The sequence below is a fragment of the Anas platyrhynchos genome, chromosome 21, assembly GCF_047663525.1.
Source record: "Anas platyrhynchos isolate ZD024472 breed Pekin duck chromosome 21, IASCAAS_PekinDuck_T2T, whole genome shotgun sequence".
NCBI lineage: Eukaryota > Metazoa > Chordata > Aves > Anseriformes > Anatidae > Anas > Anas platyrhynchos.
In genome coordinates, this window is record NC_092607.1 from 17,983,923 (window position 1) to 18,006,850 (window position 22,928).

A 22,928-nucleotide genomic window follows, 5' to 3' on the forward strand; every position below is an offset into this window, starting at 1 on the left:
CCTGCCCCTGCCCTGCCTTGCACCTTGCCCGTGGGACCTGGGAATGAAACCCAGGCATGGATGTCGCTGTTCTTACAGAGGCTACGGACCAGGCACTGTGATCTGTGGGCTTCAGCAGGCGAGGGGATGCTCAGGGAAAGCTCAGCCGTCACTTACAGCAATCTAGGCAGAAAACAGTACCTCTTCTGTTTTAATTTCCATCAAACTTTAATCAGGTGAAAGGAGGAGAAAAGTCCTCGCAGGTGTCCAGCTGCCTGATGCAAGTACAAAGTTGTCATTAATTCGGGTGCTCGTTAGTGCCACTCTCAGGGCTGGTAGCAGCCCCACATGCAGCCAGCCCCTGCCGTGACCCAGACGGATACAGCCCGGGTGTGAAAGCTGTGAACGGGCACCTGGCTGCACCAGCAAGCACGAAGGAGATGCTTTCTGACACCAGAGTGCCACAGCTGCTATATGGGCGTGCTCCCATCTCCTCACACAAGGACAGGATTTATCTTTGGCTCCACCGAAGGCACAGTGAGGACATCCCAGTAGGCTGGGGCACTGGAAGGTGTCGCAGCCGTGGGCAGTGTCTGCAGGAGCAGCTCCTGCCAGCCTGGCTGTGGTGGGGTGGTTTGGGTCCCTGCTCACACACGGCCTTGGAATAATGTGAAAGAATTCCCCTTCGCTTCCAGTTTTCTAGGGGAAGCCTTTCTTGCAGGGAAGGGAACCTGTCAGGCACGTGAGGCACCGCGGAGCCTCCCTGCAGCCGGCACGTTGCTGTAACACAGCACCGTGCAGTCATTCCTTGTGCAGTTCTCAGACCAAGAGCGGCTGCTGCCAGAGGAAGATGGTAATGGCTTTGGCCATGCTGTGATTTCCCCTCTGCAGGCAAGCAGCTGACGTTGTTTCAGTTAAATGATCACTGTCGATGTTGTCCTTTCACTGCACTTTTGTCTTTCCCCCAGTGAAAACAAGTTCCCAGATTTCCCCATTTCCCAGTGACGTTCGCAGTGTGGGGAAGAAGCTGCAGTGTCTCCAGCACAGGAAATGTTTGTCAATGCTCTTTGTGTTTCAAAATGTCCCTCTGCTCTGCTGTGCTGACATTTTAGGCAAAATGCTGGTTTGAATCCCACTTAATTGTTTGCTCTCGCAAGTTTTCCAGGTAAAACATCAAATTGCTGTTGGTCTGTGTGCTGGAATCAAGGGGCACGAGGCAGTGTTTTTCCCTCCAGCAGCTTTGTGGCTCAGTCTGTGCTCCTGCACTTAGCGGCTGCTCCGGCTTTCCCCAGACCCCTGAGCTGTGAGTCCAAGCTCCAGGTCCTGACCCCTCAACTGCAAAACAAGACCTTGAATCACACATACACACATTTTCTTTCCAAACCAGCTTTCCAAAAGCTTGTGAGTGTTCCAGACCTGCTTGCCACAGCCCATGCCAGCAGCGTATTTACTGCAGGGGAGCCTGGTTCTTCTGCAGCTGTGTCTGTGAGAGCTGCTGGGCATCCTCCTGGCTCCATGCAGGGCTTGGTTGCAGGGACCAAAGTGGGTAGGGAGAGTGCAATGCGGTTATCCAAATGAATTGCACCATCATGCCTCACAGGAGGCATTTTAATTACCCTATTGATTCATGTTCTTGAGAGCAACCACCACGGCACAGCTCAGCCTGGGATCAAAGGGATGCAGCGAGAGCAGGAGCGAGGCAGCCCGTGGCCATACTGCTTCACCTCCAGCCCTCCCCTCTGCACACATTGGGCTGGTGGGCCTGGGGCTGCTCCATGCACATCCCCTAACCACGCCTGATGGCTAAATAATGCAGCCAGTGGAGGAAAAACAACTGAAAATATATGTGGAAGATACAGAGCCATTAATGAAAAACATCAGAAAACAGATATCAAGTAATGACACCATGACAAGAGCTTATTAATAGGAAAGTCTAAAGATAAAACTAATTTAAGCCTGATGAGACAGGACACCTCATCTTCACGAGAATGAGAAGTCAATAGTGAGCTGTCAGTAAAAGAAATAAATTGCTCACAAGGGAGAAGGAGAAGCCACAGGACGCCCAGGCCCCAGAGGACGGCACTGACAGGCTTGTGAGATATGCTGAATCCACAGAGCCCTGTAAAACCTGAGATGCCACTCCGCAGCAGCCCCTCTGTCATTGAAATGCAGCCCACAGCTCCAGAAAGGCTCCTGCAGCGGGGAGGGACCGGCAGCGGGCAGAAAGCAGGCGGGGGGCTCCTGGTGCGGGTGGGCTGAGCAGCCGGAGGGGCAGACGGACGGACTGACAGCCACGCTGCGACGTGAGGGACAGACGGCGCTGGGGGTCCCAGAGCAGACAGCTGTCCCCTGTGCTTGGGACCACACGGGACTCCTGCTGCTGGCACCCACAGCAGCCAGTTTAAGAAACAAGTGAACGACATGTACGGCTGGTTTCAGAGACGGAAGACACTTCAGAAGTATTGTTGATGTTGTGCTAAATCCCTAGGGCCTACCCACAAAGCAGGCTCCAGAGGCGGTGGTGAAAAGCCAGCAAAGGCAAGCCCCCGGGCCTCCAGCCCCCAGCAGAGGAGAAGGCCCAGGGACACGGCAGAGCTGCCCCGAGGCCATCGCTCGAGCAGCCAGCAGAGGCCTGAGACTCCTGAGAAGGGAAGGAAAGGCCTCACCCTCAGCACGGCCCAGCAGATTGTCACCGGGAGGCAATGCCTCTCGTCACCTGCCACTTTTAGCTAACCTGAAGCAAACTGTGCCTACAAGCTGCCGCTGGGGAAAGCGTTGATTTTTCCCTTCAGCTTCATTGTTATCCAGGGTGAGAGCGGATTGCAGCCTGCCGGCATCCCGGGGCAAGCCACGGCACCACAGACAGCTCTGGCAGGGGGAGAAACCCAACTGGCAGCCTCTGCTGCTGGGGAATTCTTGGAGAAGGGGGCAAGGCTGGATAGGGAGGGTATAGATGGTGATGGGAAGGTATTGAAATTGTCTTCGGGCTAATAAACTGCAGCGGTGAGCAGACGAGCACTGCCTCAACACACTCACTGCAGTCTGTCCCTCCTCCCTGTAAGCACAGGCAGACCCGAGGACAAACAGGTTTGTGCCTTAGGGCTGTGGAGATGTGAGTCTGGAGAACAAGGGTCCTTTGTTCACTGTGACAGTGACCTTCCTACCACTCTGTAACATCGCGTCTGTGTTCACACCCAGCCTCACTCAACTGCAAGGCACACTGCAAGCAGAAAGAGGGCAGTCTGCGTGTGGCATGAGTGCCAGGAGATGCCTCAGGGCACGGCTAAAGCTTGAAAGCAAACATTGTCCCAGCACCTCAGGTCTGTGCTTGGAAAACTCCTCTGTCAGATGCCTCGTGAGGTGTTTGCCAGCTGATGACTGCAGGGCCTCATCAGAACCACAGAAAGGATTGCAGGTGTACCTGGGGCACAACCGGCCCCTTGGAAGCATGAAAAGGTCCAGAGGGACCCTAGGACAGTTGCTGAGGTCCCACGAAAGGATGAGCTGTTGGAAACCCCAACAGGGCAGGCCACTGCTTTGGTTTGGAACTACAGCTGTGTGATCCCAGCAAAACAAATCTTTTTGATCACTGAGATATACGGAAATACCAAAACACTCCAACTTCCAATTCAAGAAGGCACAAGTCTAAATGAGCACGGGAGATTTAAATTCCTGTGGCGTTCAGGACTGTTGTCCCTGTTCAGGCTGGGAAAAGGAACATACAACGAGGAGCATGAGGCAGAATGACACGAGATAATTCAGCTCTCCCAACAGCCAAACGCAAGGACATCTTCTGACATGCAATACAGAAGCTGCAGAACACCTCTAGTCCCTGAGAGGAAAACAAAAACAAAAGTCCTGCTTCCAAGCAGTGTCAAATGATTAACAGCCTCCAAGGTCATTGTAAGCGCTTCCTAATGGATGCTTTGGTGCCTTAAAGCCTCAGCCTTCATTCCTGAGGCCTATAAAAACTAAGGAGGCAAGGTAAATGGTAAGCACTATGGCTCCTTGGGGAGTCTGTGCAGTGAGCATTATCACCTTCTCATCAAAATGTAAAACCCAGCTTTCCTCCTCGTTAGTCTCTGGCTCTTAAAATAATGACTGTAAAAAGACCACAGCTGGCTTCAAAGCTGGATGGAGCAGGGAGGGCAGACTGAGGTCTGCATTTCTCGCTTGGCAATAGGTGCTTGTGGGGAACAGGTCAAAACAAGCAGGGAAAGGCACCCGTCAGCCCTTTTCACGGGGTCCTGGCTTGGGCCATGGTTTCGAGATGCATGGGAAAGCGTGAGCTGAAGGAGATGCTACAGGGCTGTGAAAACTGGGCCACTTACTGAGGCAAACACAGGTTGGCTTCAGTACCTGTCACTGCTGAGAGATGATGCTTATACATCCTGCCCCTTCTTTTGGTATTTCAAACCCAACAGCTTCTTGCTGCCTCTTTCTTAAGAGCCTGCTGGCCAAAGGCTTACACTCACCAGACAGCAGAGGTCTAAGACTTGGTTTGTGAATTTGGGCCTAAGACACTTTCCCATGTGGAGGCAGGATAGCAGAATGACACTTACCACCACCTCAAAACCCACACTGATCCGTGCTGACCATGCAGATTCACTTCCATGAGAAGAGGATCAACTCTTAGATAATCAGCAAAACATATTTGTTTCTTAAACTAAGGTCTGACAGACGTTCAGTGAACCACACTGTTTTCAGAGATTATATCTAGATAGAGCTGAACAGAAGAGACTTTCTACAAAAATGCCTAGATGCTTATTTAAAAATTCTGCAAATTCATGCAGTGACTGCTCTACTGAGTTGATCAGCTGCTCCTTCAAAATCTCTCTGGACAGTCTTTTACAATAATTTCTTTTAGTTGCATGATAATCAACATTAAAAGTTGTGATTCTGTCTCACATCTCAGAGGAGAGAGTTGGCTTACAAGTGCAGGTTGCACACACACGCTTTAATTTAGCAGTCCAAGCTGGAATATGACAATGCAGCCACAGTTAACTGCAGGCTCTGATAAAAATAAGGAACTGTAAGATGCACTCATGAAGCTATTGTCCTTTTAAAATGGCACAATTTCTTCCCTCTTGTGAACCAAAGGGAAGGACGTACCACAGGAAAGAAGTACAATGCCGTAGCTAAAGATTTAACAGGCTAGAGAGAGAATGCTAAGGTGGAAGCTAGTTCTTCCAGTGCATTCTCTAAGGCCTGGAGACAGGGAAAACTTACAATCAAATAACACCAGAACACGGGCAAGGCTGCATTCCTTCAGTCTCAGATAAAACAGATTAACCAGCACTCACACTCATTAAACATCATTTTATATTCCACAGTTTGGTGTTACATTCCATCATAAAGGCACAGTGCAAGTTCTTACTTCCCCCTTCCAAACATCTTGCAGTTGAGGAAGTTATTATTTGGAAAGAATTCATCACAATCTTCTCAACAATCTTGTTCTTCAAGTTGTTCGGCCCTTTGGCAGTTCTCCTGCAACTCTCCAGCAGTTACCTGAGCTGTGTTTTCTAGGTTCTCCCAGTTTTTGCAGCTCCTAAATTCAGTGGAGCTATTAGGAATGATCTGCCCTGCAGACATAAATTTCTCAGGCTGGGCTGCGTTAGAGGACAGGCCTGCAGCACAAGGGTGGGCCGAGCCTGACAGCAAGTGAAGACACCAGAGCACACAGTGCTTGGGTTTGGCACATCCACGCACAGCTTCCCTCCCTTTTGTCTACAAACCTGCACAGATCTGTAGGGGGCAGGCTGTAGCCAAAATGTAGATATACCTAACGTATAGATAAAATACAACACATCGCTGCTTCTGCCCCTTCTACACCTGTCCAAACTTCGTTGTTTCTTCCTGGGGAGAACGTGCTACTTTTGAGTTATCCCTGCTGCCAGTGGACGATGTCAAGCTGTAGAGCAGGCAAGGGTGGTACGACAAAGTGGAACTCCCTTCAAGGTCTGAGAACTGGCAGAGGTTACCTGAAAGAAACAGCACAGCATTCCTCAGGAACAAAAAGGCTGAGGAGGATCCATTCTAATTTTAGGCTCCCTGGGCAGCAGCTCTTGTAGGAAACAGCACTGCGCAGAAAAAAAGAGCCCAAAGAAACAAGAATTACAGGCAGGTCACCTTCACCAAAACATAGTCCCCTGGGTGGGCTCTGACCAGAGCCTTGCAGCCTGCAGCATCCTTTATCTCAGCATCAGGGAAGATCACTTTGATGTTGCCATCGTTCCTCCCACACAACTCTGAGGCAGAGCGCTTGCTGGGCTGGAAGGAAGACAGAGAACATTACCTGCATGGCAATAGCTCTGATTCACTGCTGGGTTTTATTGTATCAGAAATTAATTGAGCACTATTGTCAGTATTAAAAGCCACGTTCCACACTTAAGCATGACATGTAAAAAGTCCTATGGCCTGAGCTGTTGCTAAGAGCCACGCAAATACAAGGTTTGAAAGCCTACACTAATTCCATGTTTGGCCAGAGACGTGTCCCTAACCTATCCCATCCCTTCCCAGGACTGCCAGTCCTTCAGAAAGGAGCCTCACCTTCACAGACGCCTGAAAGGCCCACAATGTTGTGCGTAGCTATCAAGCAGCAATTAGTCAGTCTCATCCAGTTACCTCTTTAGAGCCTGTGCTATACAACAGTCCAACTCTGGTGAGTTCCCCAATGCCTGCCTCTGTATTTGAACCAAGGATTTCAGAAGCAAAGTGGCTAAAGTCCTAAACCAAAGGGATTATGAATTTACTTAGCACCACTTTTTGCTCAGGTCAGTGCTCTGGAAAACCAGGCTGACCACTTGAGTGTGTGCAGTGTGTGCACGTGGTCTTGGAGTCTCAGGATTGTGTGGGGAAAGATGAGAAGTGAAGGCAGAAGTGATGACTGTGGTCTGTAGCCTTGTCTCTTGTACAACAAGAGGGGAGAAAGACAACTGCTTCAGGCATGCTCACCCCTTCCACCAGCACCAGCTGAGACTGGCCCACCATAGCCTCATTTGCTCTTGCAGCCTCCTCTCGGAAGACAGCAATGAGCTCCTGCAGACGCCTCTGCTTTACATCCGCAGGAACGTCGTCCTGCAGCCGGTGATACGCTCGGGTTTTCTGCAAACAGACAAAGCGAGTGCAGCTTCTCAACAGACAATCTGAGATCAGAGCCATGTCTAACCAGTAGATGGACAGAGAAAAGACTCTTCTTCGTCAAGTCTTGCACTCACCTGTCTCATGCTGTAAGCGAACAGGAAGCCTACGTTGTAGCGGACTTCCCGCAGCAACGACACGGTCTGCTGGTGATCTTCTTCTGTCTCCCCGCAGAAACCCGCAATGAAATCACTGCTTAAACTCACTCCTGTCCCAAAGACACAGACTTACAACTCACTCGAGGAAGAGAGGAACATTTCACTCCAGAAAGGACAGTAAGATACAGCCCTGCTGAGCTCAGATCAACCCAAAGGGAGTCCCTACCTGGAATGGAGTCACGTACATGGTGCACAAGCTCTAAATAAGCTTCCCTTGTGTATCTACAATGAACAACACATGGATTTGCTGATCAGAAACCCAGATGTTGGTGAGGAGAAACCAGCACCCTAAACCAGGGATCAGCTCACAGGGCTCCCCGTGGCCATCACTCACCCTCGTCGCATGGCCTCCAGGACTCGTGTGCTTCCACTCTGGGCTGGGAGATGAAGCTGTTTGCAGATGTTGTGTCGCTCCTGGATAAGCTGCAGGACCTGCGATGGGCATTCAGGAGACAACGTCATAGACAGCTCAGCTCTACCAGAATGCCAAAGCAAAGAGTCTTCCCCAGGTAAAATTCAGCAAATTGAAAACCCGCCAGCTTCAGCACACACAAACCCCTTCCCAGGAGCTGCCGTTACCATTCTGTGACCCTCTGGTTCCCTTTGGGAAAGAGGCACAGCCCACATCCAACAGATCACAGATGCCTGCCTGCCAGCAGAGGTCCAGGTATTTATTTCACACTTGCCTCGTCAGGAAAATCCTTGGGGTGTGGAGAAGTGAAACGGATCCTCATTTCTGGATCAATTCTGGAAACCTGGTCCAGAAGATGTGCAAAACGCAATCCTCCTGGCTTAGCTTTGTAGACAGTGCTAAAGCCACGACTGAGGACAGGGGCAGCAGCTGACTGGAACTGCACCTCAGACGTATCTCGAAAGCTGTTGACATTCTGACCCAAAAGAGTCACTTCTTTCACCCCCTACAAAGATAAACAGAGAGGAAAAAATGCAACCATACAGGATGTCCAAGCTGCAATGGCAGCTGTGGTTCTACTCTTACTTGAGGAAGAGTCCCCAGGGGGAACCCTCCCCTGTCCTGTCTGTCTCAGAGCATTGCAGTGGAAATCAAACAGCAACTGGAGGAGCCCTACTGCAACGTTACCTCCAGAGGTGAAGGCTGTGTCATCACCAAGAGGTATCTCTGAAAATACTTTCACGGAGAACCTGCCTGTGATTTGGGACAGGTGGGAAGCGAGCTCTGCCTCACCTGATCCGAGAGCATCTTCACTTCCTGCAGAATGGAAGCAATGGGGCGGCTCCTCTCACGGCCACGGGTGAAGGGCACAATGCAATAGCTGCACATGTTGTCACAGCCCCGCATGATAGATCTGCCGGGAGGCGAAGTACAGGTCACAACATGATCTCTCCGGAAGAATCACCCACGTTGCAGCCTGCCCTGCTTTGACCTGGCCCAGCACTGCTGCCTTCAGCCAACTTCCTCGTCTGCAGCACACACAGCACCAACTCCGAACACAGCTTTGCAGCTTTCCCCGACACACCACTCCAATCAGAGCTGACTTCTACTTGCCCCCTAGCTAACACCTCCTAGTTTTCCACACACATTTCCAGGAAACTCAGAAAGCAACTTACGGGATGCAGACTTGCACTGCAATCTGGCAGTGATGAAAGATCCTTCTGCACTCTGCTCCTAGAGAGGGTGACAACTGTCCCTCTGTACACTACAGACATACTGAGCAGAATCTGACTTCATTGTTTGGGAATCTTATCAAATCCAGACAAATGCAAATAAACCCCACAAAAATTACAACACATGGAGCATTAGAAGAGTTATATATAACCTGGGACAGCACATAGCAGAAGGCAGGGGATGAGAGAGGCACGAGCTTAGAAAGGGACAAATGTCAGTGGAACAGAAATCACTTGGTGCAGCAACAGGCTTAGACAACCAACGTTCTCCAAGGACACTAAGAGAAGCCTGCAGCCAGCCAGAGCACAGGGCAGTCTCTCCAGGGCTCAGTCAGACAGCAAAGAGACAGCAAACAGAGTCTAGGTGCCTCTGGGCTGTCGGGAGTGAGTGCGGCCAGGCATTGCCTGTTTTGGGTAGCTGCTGTCACTGGCATGTCTGTTCTGGGCAGCAATATTTTCAAACAAAAACCACAGAAACGTGCACAGAAAATAAGGTACTTACACAAATGCTGTTGTGCCACCTGCGCTAGTCTGGACAGGCAGAATATCTGCGTAAGTCTCATCTAGTGACAGCAGGACATTAGCAGCTTGCTGGCCAGACTCAGCCACGGCCAGCAGCCGAGGAAGGTCACGGTACGCATCGGGGCCTGCCACAATATCGACTAGCTTCTCCCTGTGCAGAATCTCCTCCTTAAGCCTCTCAGCCATGCATCCTGCCACCAAAAAGAAGGGTCCTTGTGAAGAACTGCCCACCCTCAGTCAGCCTGCTGTACCCCTTCCCTAGCTGTTTTCACCCTGCAGAAAAGGCTTGATGCCACCAGAGGGGAAAAAAAAAAGGAACATAACGGGATGTGGCACAACAGCGTGTGCTCCCCGCCGCCGCACAGCCCAGCAGGTACCTAGAATCCCGATGCGGAGGGGCAGGCGATCCTGCTGCCGCCGGGTTTTCAGTGCCTTGAGGTGCTGCAGGCGATTCCAGATAGCTTGCTCAGCCTTCTCCCTGGGAAACCAGGAAAAGAGGGGTTATTCCCATCACTGCACTTTAACAGTCCTCCAGCTCAAAGCAGCTCAAGTGCTTTCAGAGAACTGAGCTAAAGACAGAGAACCAAGAATCCTCCTGACGGATCTGATGGTACATGGAAGCGCTTCCTGTGCTGTGTAGATTATGTCTTGACTCATTTGCTACCATTTTGCTTGCTTAGGAACATCACCACTTCAGAAACTCCCAGACTAAGCTCTTGCAGAGAAAAAGTCTGCCTCAGCCAGCAAATATCAGCAACCTTGCAAGAGACAGTGCATGTTCAACATCTGCATGCAGGAAAAAAAAAACAACAAGCAAAGTTCCCTATATATTTATATCCCAAATATACCCTAAATGGATTTCCCAATTTTTTGTAGTACAGACCTTGTACTAAAGAGACAGGCACTTCAACCAAAGACAAGAGTCAAAAAGTAAAAAAATAAAAATCATACAAGCACAAATGCCTGTGAGTCTCTCACTGCCTGTGAGATATATACACAGCGTACACTACCAAGGAGCTTTTTCTCACCATACAGTAATTAATTACACAATTAGTGTTATGTATCATAACATCAACTAGCTCTAGCCGAAGCTAAATGGGCAGTTTCACATCTGCCTGCTGTTTTCAATACACAATGTATTTATCGCCTCAGTTTTCAAACTGCAATTCCTTTAAAACCACCCAAAAAGCAGCAGTGACAAAAGTTTCCTTACCTCACAGAACAGGTAACAAGCAGAATCACATCTGCCTAGATTGAGGATGACAGAGAAGGAAGGAGAAATTGTAAAAACTGCACACATAACCTGAACAGGCAGACTTCAAAACTCACTTAACTTAGCAAAAAGGATCTGCCTAAAACCACTTTGGGTTTCAATGACCAAATCTGCAAGAAAACTTAGCAGAAAACAAGCAGAGCCCTCCACAAAACAGAAGTAAACTCAGATAAAGATAAATCAGGAGCATCCCACTGTGTCCAATCCCCCGCCCCAGCTGAGAGGGAGTCCAGCAAAAAAAAAACAACCTGCAGCTTTCTGGCATGCTTGTTAGGTAGTTTCTTTTACTGCACCTACTCACGCTGCACAAATCCCACCACCCTGTGGGACAGCACTACTCAAGACAAGTCCTGGGACTTGGTGGTGTGCAGCTCTCCCAGGCCTGCTTTCCAGAGGAGCTGCCTCACCTCATCCACCTCCTTTGTCCTCGTGTAGCCGTTCTTCTGCAGGATGGCCCAAGCGATCTCTGTATCATTGACGTTCATCTGGCAGCCGTAGGTCTCCAGGTACACTGCAACAAAGGCAGAGATGGGGGTGACACAGATGTCCGCTGTGAATCGATCTCTCATTTACAAGCTCTTTCTATGATCCCCTCCACAGGAAGGAAGCTGCAGTCCCACAAGAGGCGAGCTGCACAAAAGGTACTCTCCCTTGCAGCTGATATAGAAAAGACAAGCCAAAATTAAAGGCAGGCTCTGCTGGTGGCACCGGGAAACCCGAATGCCCCCGAGCACATCACTCCAACACCAGAGGCCTGGACGGTGGCTAGCAGAGGGGCTGCAGCTCCTGCCCTACTGAGACACGGCTCTCGGTGCAATGAATGCCCCTCTCCCTGCAATTAATGCCCCTCTCCCCTGGGCACTGCACCCTGCGAGCCCTGCCACAGCTGCTGCCGGCACCCCGGGGCGCCCACAGCCCCGCAGCTCGCCCACCACGACCCCCACCGGGGCTGCAGCCTGGCCTCGGCCCAGCGGGCAGGGCAGGGCCCGGCGGCACCGACCTGTGCCAGGCCCGGCGGCAGCGCCCCGCTCCGGCCCGGGGGGCGGTGGCGGCCCGGGGGGGGCCCTCAGGAAGTGCCTCAGGTCCGGCCCCGCGGGCAGCGCGGCCCCTCGGCCCCCCGGCCGCTCGCCGGGCCCGCAGCTCGCTCCGCGGGAGGCCCCGGGGCTGGCAGCCACCGAGCCGAGGCGCCCGGCCGCCCGCAGCACGCGGCCGCAGCCCTGCATGACCGGGACCGGGACCGGGACCGGGACGGAGGCGGCGCGGCCCCGGTGTGCGCCGCCAGCAGCGGCCCCGCCGCGTCCCCGCCCCGCATCCCCGCGTTCCGCTCCGGCACCGTTCCGCCGGGGCTGGCTCGGTCCCTGCAGCGTCCCAGCCCCCCCTCCCTAAAATAAATAAAGGGAAAAGCGCGATCGTGCCCGGTGTTTTTGACATAAAGGTGTCCTAAAAGACCCTCCCGGCCCCCTCTCCGCCCCGGTGACAGCACACGAAGGGGGATGGAACGAGGCAGGAACAGGAGTGATTTCCATGTGGTGTTTTTATATAAAAGGCTCAGAGCGGGGCGCAGCCCCCCCACAGGGCGCTGGAAGCCCCCCTGGCTGAGCAGGGCTTCGTACAGCACCGCGGGGAAGCGCTCGCTGGAGGTGAAGCACATGCAGGAGGGGAAAATGGCGCCAGGCCTCGTCCCAAGCCTCGGCTCTGTCAGCCCCAGCCTGGTGGTGGTCGGTGGCAGGAGAGGGCCCAGGACCCGCAGCAGCGGCGATTTGGGGTGGGCAGGGCCCACCCGGGGTCCCCTCAGCCCAGCCCGGGCCGTGGGGCTCGGCCCCTGGGGTGGTTCTGGCCCCTGCCCGTGCGTCTGCGGTTTGTCCTCTGGCTGCTCGGGCTGGGGCGGCCGATGAGTCAGGGTCTGGCAGAGCTGCTTGTTTGCTGTCTCGGCGGCGGGGACGGCGGCAGGGAGCTGGGGTTGGGAGCCAGGGGTGCGGGATGGGAACCGGGAACCCTCGGAGGGGCAGCACGGGGCAGGTGAGAGGGGGGCATTGTCGGCGCTGAAGGTCGCTGTGGTCGTCTTATCTGCCTCGCCTGGGCTGGTAGCGAACGTTGGCTCCAAAGAGCAGGAAATTCTAGGAGAAGGGGAGAGGAAGTCTGTGATGCGTCCTTGCAGCTGCTTTGCTGTTAGAGCCAGCCCTGCTCATCACCCGACGCTCTGGGGAGGGAGCGTGGGCACTGTGGTTCTGCCATCCTTGGCTAATTTTAGCTCCGGAAGGGCTCTGAAGATGTTCCACAGCCACACCCTGCCGTAAACATCCAGCACCCAGCCTGTGGCACTCCTCCGGGGCCTCCCCGGGCCTCCCCAAGTGAAGGATTCCTCCCTCCTGCCTGGGTCCGGGGCTGCAGCTGCTTGGCCACCACGCACAGAGCCCCGCCAGGCTCAGGGCTGAGCTGCCGCTGAGCTCCACTTACTATAAAAAGTGTCATGGGAAATTCGGGCCCCGGTTTTAAAATCTGCAGAACACAGCCCTGCCTGAGCCAGTGCCGTGTGTGAAATTTGCTTCATTCCCCCTTCTCCAGGCACCTTGCCTGGCCCCCGCCTCTCAGGGACGAGTGGCAGGACCGGCTCCAGACCCTCCACTCACCTCATGAAACTGCACGATGGGGTCGGAGAGCTGTACTTGGGCTGGCAGCGGCAGAGGGAAGCCCTTACCTAATCTCTCTGGAAAAGAAAACACACACAGCTGTGTTGGAACGAGAAGCGAGAGGGAGCAAGGGGCCGTGCAAAGCAGGCGGCCGCTTCCTACCCCCGGCCCTTCCTTTGCCCCCCCTGGCCTGGGAAGGCAGAGGGAGCTCCTCCAGGCTACGCTAAGGCCTGGGGGCTTCACGTTGTGCTGTGCCCCTGGGGCCCCTGGCAGCCTCCAGCCCCGCTCTGGCCTGATTTGTTCAGCTGTAATGAGAAGCAGTGAGCGGGGGAGAGGGTCTGGAAAGCATTAGGATGTGTGTCAGGCTCATTTTTTCCATTGCGTTCACTTCTGGATGTGTGTCACAGTGCAGAGAGGCTCCCGCACTCAGTTACCCACAGCCCTACTCTGCCAACCCCAAACACGCCGGGCGCTGCCGCTGCCTCCTCTCTGCAGGTTTTACCTCCTGAGCAGGCCTGGCAACAGGGGCTTAGTTAACAAACTGATGGAGTGACCTGAGTGGTGTCTGTTCCGGCAGCCCCATTCCCCCCAGCAGGTTATTACCATTAAGACGTGGCAGCAGGATACTGGAGGCAACTACGTTCATTATTGACTGCATCATTTTCACCTGGAGATACGGAGAGAGGGAGAAGGAAAAGAGCTTTAGTCTGTGGGAGAGCAGGTGACCAGATCTCGCAGGATAATTAGGAAGAGTTAAAATAAAGGAGAAACTGTGATGGGCGCACACTTCACCAGAGACCTGTGGTTTTGTCTGGGCCATACGGGTAGAGTAGGAAGCATAGTGGTAAAAAAGGGGATAGTGGCCAGCTCTGCTCCCTCGCCCAGGCTCACAGGGAGGTGCCCGTGGGGTCAGCATCCCTTGGTGGTGGGGGTGAGGGAGTGAGTCCCTTCCTCAGCACCTGGCAGGCTCTCACCTCCATGTCAGGAACAGCTTACCTTGAAAGTGCCAGTGCCAACATTTGAATGCTTCAGCGTGAGCTTCATCCTGTGCGGAGGGAAGCAGAGCTTTGCAGTGCCCGTGGCCGTCCCACTCCCTCCAGCCCCAGCTCATCCCCTTTGCCCCAGGTCCCCATCCCCAGCACCCCCCTCAGCAGCGGTTCATCGGGACCTGCAGCTCACCTGCCCACGGCCAGGCTCCCAACCATGCGGCCGGACTGCACATCCGCGGTGGCAGACACGTTGCCTGTCTGAGGAAAGAGGCAGAGCTCTGGCGGTGCCCCCCCAGCTCCTCCCAAAACGGGCGCAGTGAGCTCAGAGCAGCCCAAAGGCAGCCAGACCGCCCTCCCATCAGGGCCCCGTTCGCACCCAGTGTGAAAACCAGCATTTGTGAGCTCGGGTATTTCTGCTGGGGTCACCCCATGTGCCCGACCGGGCTGGTTGCAGGAGGCAGCTCTCAGCAGGAGCACAGCATGGATGGCACAGGATTGCCAAACACGATGGGAGGGGGCTGCACAGCTCGGGAGCTCCCACCTTTGCTCACCGAGGTGCAGGCAATGGTGCCTCACGGGGCACCATGTCAGACTGGGGCTGTGCGAGGGGCTCCCCACCGCAGCCCTGGACCCCAACTCACCAATCCGAGGAGGAAGAGGGGGGCCAGGTTGCCATTGGGATAGATGGCGTAAGCCTGGATGTCCACAACAGGCTGGAGCGAGACCCCGTTTGTTCCGATGTTCAGGAACGGGGCGGAGGGAGCAGACAGCCTGAACTTCATCGGCATGTTGGGGTACATCTCGTCCAGCTGCAAAGGAGCAGGGAGAGGGGAGGAACTGCAGCACAAAACCTCCTGTGGCTCTGCAGCCTGCTGTTGCCGAGCTCCTTCCCGTGCCAGCAGCTCATGGAGTGCAAGGATGCAGTACCCAGAGCATGGCCCCACTGTGAACCCCCCTCACTGGGAACCTGGGGCTGGGCTCTCTGGGGGGCCACCTCGCACAGAGCCTGTGCTGGGCAGGGCCGGGGCTCACCTGGGGAAGGAAGGCTGCAAAGGTGGAGGTGTTCAAACGGAATTCGATGTCCTTCGGGATCTGCGGGAAGAGGATGGTTACTGCCCGGCACTGCAGCGTGGTGCTGGGGCAGCGCCACGCTGCTGGGGCAGGATCAGCCCCTCGAGCCCCTCGTGCATCTCAGCCCCTGCCCTGTGCCCAGAGCAGCTCCACGGGGAAGTGTGGAGGAGCCCTGTGAGTCTGCCAGCCACTGACCCCACACCTCTACTCCTTACCATGGCGTCTGTGATTTCGAAGATGAGTGCCCCAGCCGTGTGGTAGGCGAAGCTGGCGGTGTTGAAGAAGTAGCTGGAGACCCCGAAGTAAACCATGCGGTTGTGTTCGGGAGGAACGGCCAGCGCTGGCGGAGTGAAGGGGACGGGGGTGCGCTGTGCCAGGGAGAAGCATTCGCCCTGGAAGGACAGGAGTGGGTGAAACGTGGGGGTGGTGACTGACCCCCGCCTCCCTCCTGCCCCCTGCAACGGCAGCAGCCACACAGAGCTTCCCGAGGGCAGCCTCTCACCTTCAGGTCCACGTTGAGGAACTGGGCAGTGGCAACCGGGGCTGCTGTCAAGGAGTAATCGATCCCAGCCACGGCATCTATGTTGGCTGTGACTGCAAGACACGGGGCAGAGGATGAGCGAGAGCCAGGAGCAGCTTCCCTCTGCTGACACCTGGGCAGAGCCTTGCCCCTGCTTCCTGGTGCAACAGCAAAATAGCAGTTTCACACGCGTTCGCTTCTGTTTAGAAATAAAAATTGCATTTTCCTCTTCACTCTGTTTCTCAGCCATGCAAACTAACTCCTGGACCTGAGACACCATCCGGGTCTCCTTGCCAGGGCAGCCCGTGCTCCGCCAGCCCTGGGGCACGGCTCAGGGGAGGCTGCGTGCGGGTGCCCGGTCTCGGCACGGTCTCTCCCCATGGGAGGACTGAGTGCGTGGTGACAACTCTGCTGTGTGGTGCTCCACAGTTCCCGGCACATGTGCAGAAATACAAAGAAATGGAGAGTGGGCACAAGGTAAAACACCATCCCCATGGCCAGGAAATGCTAGGAAGAAACACTCCCCAAGCCCCGGGCAGTGCTCACACAGTACCTGGTACGGTCTGGAGGTACGGCTGGAGGTATCTTCTGGCAGAGCTACGCAGGGTTTCACAGACCTGGGGAAACAAAGGCAACAGAGCTCAGCAGCCTGGCTCTGTTGGGACACACAGCCCTGGGTGGGAGCCTCGGGCATGTGCTCTGCTGCCCGGTGCTGTTTGTATTCTTTGCAAAAGCCCGCTTAGATAAAAGACAACTCAGTGACGTTCTTCTCTATTTATCAGACGGTACTTAATTAAGTATCTGAGAGACAGGCAGCGTTTATACCTGCAAATATCTGCTTACGGCAGGTTCCCCACACAGTTTAGCTGCACTGGGGCCCTTTGAAGGATTCTCAGCTGTGTCCTCAGACTTCCTACAGTCTCTGCGGGAATGCTTTGTGCTGAGCGGTTACGACTCAGCAGAAGCAGAGCAACTGAAAGATTTAATCTGCCCCTGAAGGGGCAGGAGCGCTCCTACCTGTGCACCCACAAAGCACAGCTGTGGAGCTGGGGCAGCTTTGTGCTGCCAGGGGAGAGGAGCAAATCCCTCTGCCACTGTCATCCACAGGCAAAGCCTCAGCATTAGTGGAGGATTTAAATGCAGCCTAAATGCTGGCTCAGGAATTTACTGCAGGGAGCAGTCCTGTAGACGGCCGAGATAATCTGCACAATCTCTCTTGCAATGCCATCCTGGCACAAGAACCCCCGTGCAGGATGAGGCCATCATTTGCCCGACCAGGCAGCCAGCTGGCAGCCGCTGACAGCAAGATGCGGAGCTCGGGGGGAGCAGCGGCCGCGCTGGCAACTCCTGGTGGCTGGCTGCACTGCTGGGAGGAAGAGGAGGGATGGAGCCGTGGGCATGATTTTATCAGCAGAGGCTTGCTGGTAAGCTGCCTGTCCCCCTGCCTAGTAGAATAGAATCATAGAACAGAACAGTCCACTTGGAAGGGACCTACAGAGATCATCAAGTCCAAATTTGTCTGCAGGTGCTGGGCCCCCAGGTCCCTCCTGGCCCCTGGGCACTGCCCAGCCCCGCAGCAAGAGCTGCAGGCGCCCACAGGTTGCTGGAGCAAGACTGGGACAGGGACGGGGCTGAGCAGGGTCCTGCAGCACTCCCAGCCCTGCCCTCTCCTCTGCTCCATCTCAAGCAGGGAGAAAGCCCCTGGAGAAACGCGTGTCTGGCAAAGGGGCTGGGCTGCTGGGGCAGATTCCCCAGCTGCCTCCTTCCAGGAGATACCACAGCCTGAAAGCCTTTCTGTCCAGCCCCAGCCTCGCTCCTGCTGCCAGCCCATCTGCTGCCAGGGCTCCAGGTGGCCCCCAGGCAGCACGAGATGGCATCGGCTAGAGCCAAATGCGCCCCGGCCCGGACCCGACCTGCAGCAGGGTGGGATTTGCCTGCTCTCCAACTGCCTCCTTCCTGAGCAAGGTTCACGGCCAGGGAGGTTGTAGCTCCTGCCAGCGAGCCTTGTAGTAATTATTGCTAACAGCTTGTTTCCATGTCTTGATGCGAGTCTCCTGCATGTAGGCTTTTGTACGGGGCTGAAGGTACCAGGGCTTCCCTGGTGCACCCCGTTACAAGACGGCAAGCGGCTGAAATCCAGAGATGAGGATTTCTAACCTATTGCTCCCAAAAGCACATATGAGTGCAGGCCATTTAAAGGGCAGCTCTGAGCGGGTTTCCTCTGTTACAATGAGTTTGGCTGAGGCCTAAGATCTAATTAACTGACCACATGGAAGGAGAAGTATTTGTTAATTGGGAACCAATTATACTGGGCTTTGGCAAATGCTGCATGTTTAGAATCCAGCCCAAGCCATGTGATGCTGTGGGGACTGCACTTAGCATGTGCCCATTCCTCACAGTTTCCACCAAATCAGCACTGTGCCCGTACGCTCTGGCCCTGCTTAAATCCGTAGGTGTGACCTGAGCCCTTGAAACGTCTGTTACAAGGGAGGGCTACAGATCACCAGAAAGCCTGGAGCTCTACCAAGCTTCTTTCACGTACCTTGTCCTCCAAGTTTTCCTTGAATTTGGACGCAATGGTTTTACGGAAGAGGTTGTAAAGCCAACTGCAGAGAAAAGGAGAGAGGGAGTCATTTTTGCTCTAGCTCGGAGGATTCTGCAGAAGTATTGATGCAGGAAAGGGAGACACCAGAGCTGTGGGACACTGGGGAGTGCCATTCCCATGCCAGCCTGGAGTCAAGCTTTGCCTCAGGGTTTACATTTGCAAACAAACCTGCTTGTAAACAACATGCATACAAGTCTCGTGACTGCCCCGAAACTTCTCCCTTAAATGTGCAACCACAGCAGGACAAGCTCACAGCAGATTCAGGCACATACTGTGCCTGGCAGCCACCTTCCTATCCCAGCTGGGCTAACACGCAGGATTTCTAGGCCTTCATGGTGATGTTACCTCAATTTGCCTGAAAAGTGTACGCGGACATTGGAGATACTGGTGCTGCAGGCAGAGATATCAACCGTCGGCTTCCCAGAGTCATCTCTGCCCAGCTTCAGGATGGTCTTGATGTATATGTGCTCCACGTTCAGGTTGAATGACCCATGGTGCCGGCTGCAGGGAGAGGGAGGACAAGAAAAGGGGCAGTTGTCAGCAGTGGGTCCTGGTGCAGGGACCCAGAGCTTCCAGAGGGGTCTGTCTGCCTCAGGCTCTGCTTGCAGTGAGCATCCAGAGGAGACCGAGAAGGCTTTTAAACTCAGGAAAACTGAATTTCATTGGAATATAAACTAGGCAAGGTAGCCTTTAAACAGAAAGAACCGAAAGTAAGCCGGGGAGATGGCAGAGAAGCGGGTGAGTTCACACACAGCTCTCAGCATCCGCCCAGCTCTTCCTTCCCAGCCCGTTTCATCAGCAGCTTTCTGAGCAGCAGCACCCTCTGCACAGGCTGTTCCCGTGGGTGCTCAGGGGGCTGCTTCCTGGCCCCAGCCCAGCTCGAACGAGCAGGAGGGACCAACCCCATGTGCCCAGGTAAGGGGAGATGTCACTCATGTTACCTCCCCGACCATTTGCAAGAGGCATGAGCGCTGCCTGGCCAGCTGCGGGTGCCCTGGCATGGGGAGAGGGACCTTGCGGTGCTCCCCCGGGGCAGGACTAAAGCAGCTGCAGCCCAGCTGGGGGAGTCAGGACATCCACAGGTAACAAAGCAAGGGCTGCCCGAACCATGAAGGAGGCAGAGGAGGGAAAAAAGCTCATCCAGATTCAGAGAGGGAAATGCAGAGTGAGGTGCCTGTGCCAGGGACAGCCGAGTACCCACAGGATGCGCAGCTTCACACGCCAGTTCCCGTCCAGCTCAGCAAAGGCGTTGGAGATGGAGACTTGCAGGCCCTCGTTGGGGACCAGGGAAATCTGCGAGTGTGGCAACTGGAAATCGCGAAGGTTCAATCTGAAATAAATAAAATAAAATAAAATAAAATAAAATAAAATAAAATAAAATAAAATAAAATAAAATAAAATAAAATAAAATAAAATAAAATAAAATAAAATGGCATGTGAGAGGGAGTGCCTCACACTGGATGCCCAGCTGGGGAGGGCAGGAGCGAAGGCACCGTGCCGGCAGCATCCCCAGCTCCCATCCTGCTCCCACTGGCAGGGCTCACCCGGAGATCTCGTAGCGCACCTTCCCCAAGACCGGGATTCGGGATTCACCCGAGATGTCTTGCAGCTTCAGCTGGGCCAGCTCCTCCTCCAAGATAGCAACCCCGTGCTGCTTGGCTGCGGGGGCAAAGAAACAGCATCATGGTCATGCACTCCCAAGGGAGCCAGGAACGTGCAGCAGGTGCATGGCAAAAGGGTTAAAGGAGACACCAGTGGCCTGGCTGCTCTCCACTGTGCAAGCTCTTGCTGGAGCTAATCTTTGTGCAGCACAGAGCCCTGCAAGTTTGCAGGCATTGCCTAATGTCTGCTTGCTTGCAAGCCCTGGGGAAGGTGGCAGCCAGGCAGCAGGAAAAAGGAGGAGCCAGTCCCGTGCAGCAGCTCCGTGCTGCTCCATGCCCTGTGCCAGCAGGCAAAGCCAGGCAGAGCCCCCGTCCTGGGGTGTGGGCGAGTGCTGCAGCCCTGCACCCGTCTGGGAAGGGGAGCCACGTCCTCCCCCGACAGCTAGCAAAGCCGCTGGGTAAATGAACTGTTTCTCACACAGTGTATTTCAATCCATAACAGCGCTTCACTGGAGCCGGGGCCCTGCCTGCCTCAATAAACCCAGCACAGAGCCCATCCATCTCCGTCACCGCCTTCCTGGCACCTCCCCACCGCCTCCCTCCACCGCAGCTCGCTCCTCTGGGGCTCAGACTCGGCTGCTTGGATGCGTGCCATGAGCGGGGGGCCCTCCTGCCCCGCCAGCCCTGTGCCTCCTCGAGCCGGGATCTCCCCTGTTGCCACCTGGGTGCAGCCCTCAGCCCCCCGCAGGGCCTGGCTGCTCTGCACGGACTCGGTGGAGACAGCGGCAGGGGAAGATGGGGACATCAGGGTGATGCTGCCTTTGGCACTCATGGCCAAGGCTGCCCCTGTCCTGCCCCAGAACTGCATGAGCATCCAGCTCTGCACCTCAGCCACCAGCACCTGCAAGAGAGGAGGGAGATTAGGAGCCAAACCCACCATAGTCCAAGCCAGCCTGGGTGATCCTGACCACAAAGCCAGGGTTGGTGGCCCCACTGAGCGCCAGTCCCAAAGCCAGCACGGTGCTGGCCACCAAAAGGCTCCGCACTCCCATCCTGGCTGTCTGACGGTGCCGTGCTGCTGCCTGGCTCTCTCTGCCCACAGCGCCTTTATATCCCCACCAAAAGGGGAACTGCGGACGAAGCAGGATGCAGATCCGCTTCTGCAGCCCACGCGGGGCATCCCCTCAGCCTGGTGCTTCCTGCTTGGCCGCTGCCCTTCTCCCAAAGCGGTGGGGAAGGCAGGTGAGGACCTGGAGCTAACGGCCTCAGCCCCGTGCCAGGGGCTCGCAGCCCCTCCCCACAGCAGCAGCTGCCCAGGCACAGACGAGCCGCTGGCCTCGGCTCCCTGCTGCTGGCTGAGTTTATGGGGCACTTGTTTGCTTTTTGCCCTGCCCGGTTGCTTTGCCCTCCACCCAGCAAAGGCTGCCCCCGTCCTGCCCCGTGGGGCCCCTGCTGTGCCCTGACAGCTGCCACCAGCACGACCCAGACCCTGGTTGTAGCATTACCACTGGAACAGCCTTGGGGCAGAACAAGGGCTAAAGTTACGTCTTTTTGTGTCCTGCAAGTAAATCCCAAGCCACCTCACACCCAGGGGCTGGCCAAGAGGCCCCTGCCTCATGTTGTGAGTGCCCCCAGCTCTCCCAGGCCTGCTTTCCAGAGGAGCTGCCTCACCTCATCCACCTCCTTTGTCCTCGTGTAGCCGTTCTTCTGCAGGATCGCCCAAGCGATCTCTGTATCATTGACGTTCATCTGGCAGCCGTAGGTCTCCAGGTACACTGCAACAAAGGCAGAGATGGGGGTGACACAGATGTCCGCTGTGAATCGATCTCTCATTTACAAGCTCTTTCTATGATCCCCACCACAGGAAGGAAGCTGCAGTCCCACAAGAGGCGAGCTGCACAACAGGTACTTTCCCTTCCAGCTGATATAGAAAAGACAAGCCAAAATTAAAGGCAGGCTCTGCTGGTGGCACCGGGAAACCCGAATGCCCCCGAGCACATCACTCCAACACCAGAGGCCTGGATGGTGGCAAGCAGAGGGGCTGCAGCTCCTGCCCTACTGAGACACGGCTCTCGGTGCAATTAATGCCCCTCTCACAAGCCCTGCCACAGCTGCTGCCGGCACCCCGGGGTGCCCACAGCCCCGCAGCTCTCCCACCACGACCCCCACCGGGGCTACAGCCTGGCCTCAGCTCAGCGGGCAGGGCAGGGCAGGGCAGGGCAGGGCCCGGCGGCACCGACCTGTGCCAGGCCCGGCGGCAGCGCCCCGCTCCGGCCCGGTGGACGGTGCCGGCCCGGGGGGGGCCCTCAGGAAGTGCCTCAGGTCCGGCCCCGCGGGCAGCGCGGCCCCGCGGCCCCCCGGCCGCTCGCCGGGCCCGCAGCTCGCTCCGCGGGAGGCCCCGGGGCTGGCAGCCACCGAGGCGAGGCGCCCGGCCGCCCGCAGCACGCGGCCGCAGCCCTGCATGGCCGGGACCGGGACCGGGACCGGGACCGGGGACGGGGACGGGGACGGGACCGGGACCGGGACCGGGACCGGGACGGAGGCGGCGCGGCCCCGGTGTGCGCCGCCAGCAGCGGCCCCGCCGCGTCCCCGCCCCGCATCCCCGCGTTCCGCTCCGGCACCGTTCCGCCGGGGCTGGCTCGGTCCCTGCAGCGTCCCAGCCCCCCCTCCCTAAAATAAATAAAGGGAAAAGCGCGATCGTGCCCGGTGTTTTTTGACATAAAGGTGTCCTAAAAGGCCCTCCCGGCCCCCTCTCCACCCCGGTGACAGCACACGAAGGGGGATGTAACGAGGCAG

At 55.7% G+C, this 22,928-nt stretch overlaps 2 protein-coding genes across 3 annotated transcripts; both read right to left on the bottom strand.

The window, feature by feature from the left end:
- Nucleotides 1–5,278: 5,278 nt before the first annotated feature.
- CDK5RAP1 (CDK5RAP1 mitochondrial tRNA methylthiotransferase) lies at nucleotides 5,279–22,654 on the bottom strand. 2 transcript variants are annotated; one of them, XM_038166256.2, is made up of 13 exons: nucleotides 22,373–22,654; nucleotides 21,804–21,907; nucleotides 10,657–10,691; nucleotides 9,821–9,921; nucleotides 9,424–9,634; nucleotides 8,482–8,602; nucleotides 7,964–8,194; nucleotides 7,612–7,709; nucleotides 7,444–7,499; nucleotides 7,197–7,327; nucleotides 6,934–7,083; nucleotides 6,109–6,249; nucleotides 5,279–5,960 (listed from the first exon to the last, which is right to left on the bottom strand). In XM_038166256.2, exons 1-13 carry the CDS (start codon nucleotides 22,593–22,595, stop codon nucleotides 5,886–5,888), a joined length of 1,677 nt encoding a protein of 558 aa, XP_038022184.1. In that variant the 5' UTR covers nucleotides 22,596–22,654; the 3' UTR covers nucleotides 5,279–5,885. The 2 variants fall into 2 exon arrangements, with proteins under 2 accessions (XP_038022184.1, XP_027328560.3); XM_027472759.3 differs by lacking the exons at nucleotides 21,804–21,907; nucleotides 22,373–22,654 and adding exons at nucleotides 11,124–11,227; nucleotides 11,717–11,975.
- Nucleotides 12,233–21,229, bottom strand: LOC113845749 (bactericidal permeability-increasing protein-like). The gene is made up of 15 exons (XM_038166257.2): nucleotides 21,070–21,229; nucleotides 20,076–20,190; nucleotides 19,733–19,861; nucleotides 18,877–19,032; nucleotides 18,469–18,532; nucleotides 16,480–16,543; nucleotides 15,909–16,000; nucleotides 15,622–15,798; nucleotides 15,368–15,427; nucleotides 14,977–15,144; nucleotides 14,526–14,593; nucleotides 14,343–14,391; nucleotides 13,950–14,013; nucleotides 13,347–13,423; nucleotides 12,233–12,833 (listed from the first exon to the last, which is right to left on the bottom strand). The coding sequence occupies exons 1-15, from the start codon at nucleotides 21,182–21,184 to the stop codon at nucleotides 12,780–12,782; spliced, it is 1,452 nt and encodes a 483-aa protein (XP_038022185.1). The 5' UTR covers nucleotides 21,185–21,229; the 3' UTR covers nucleotides 12,233–12,779.
- Nucleotides 22,655–22,928: the final 274 nt, after the last annotated feature.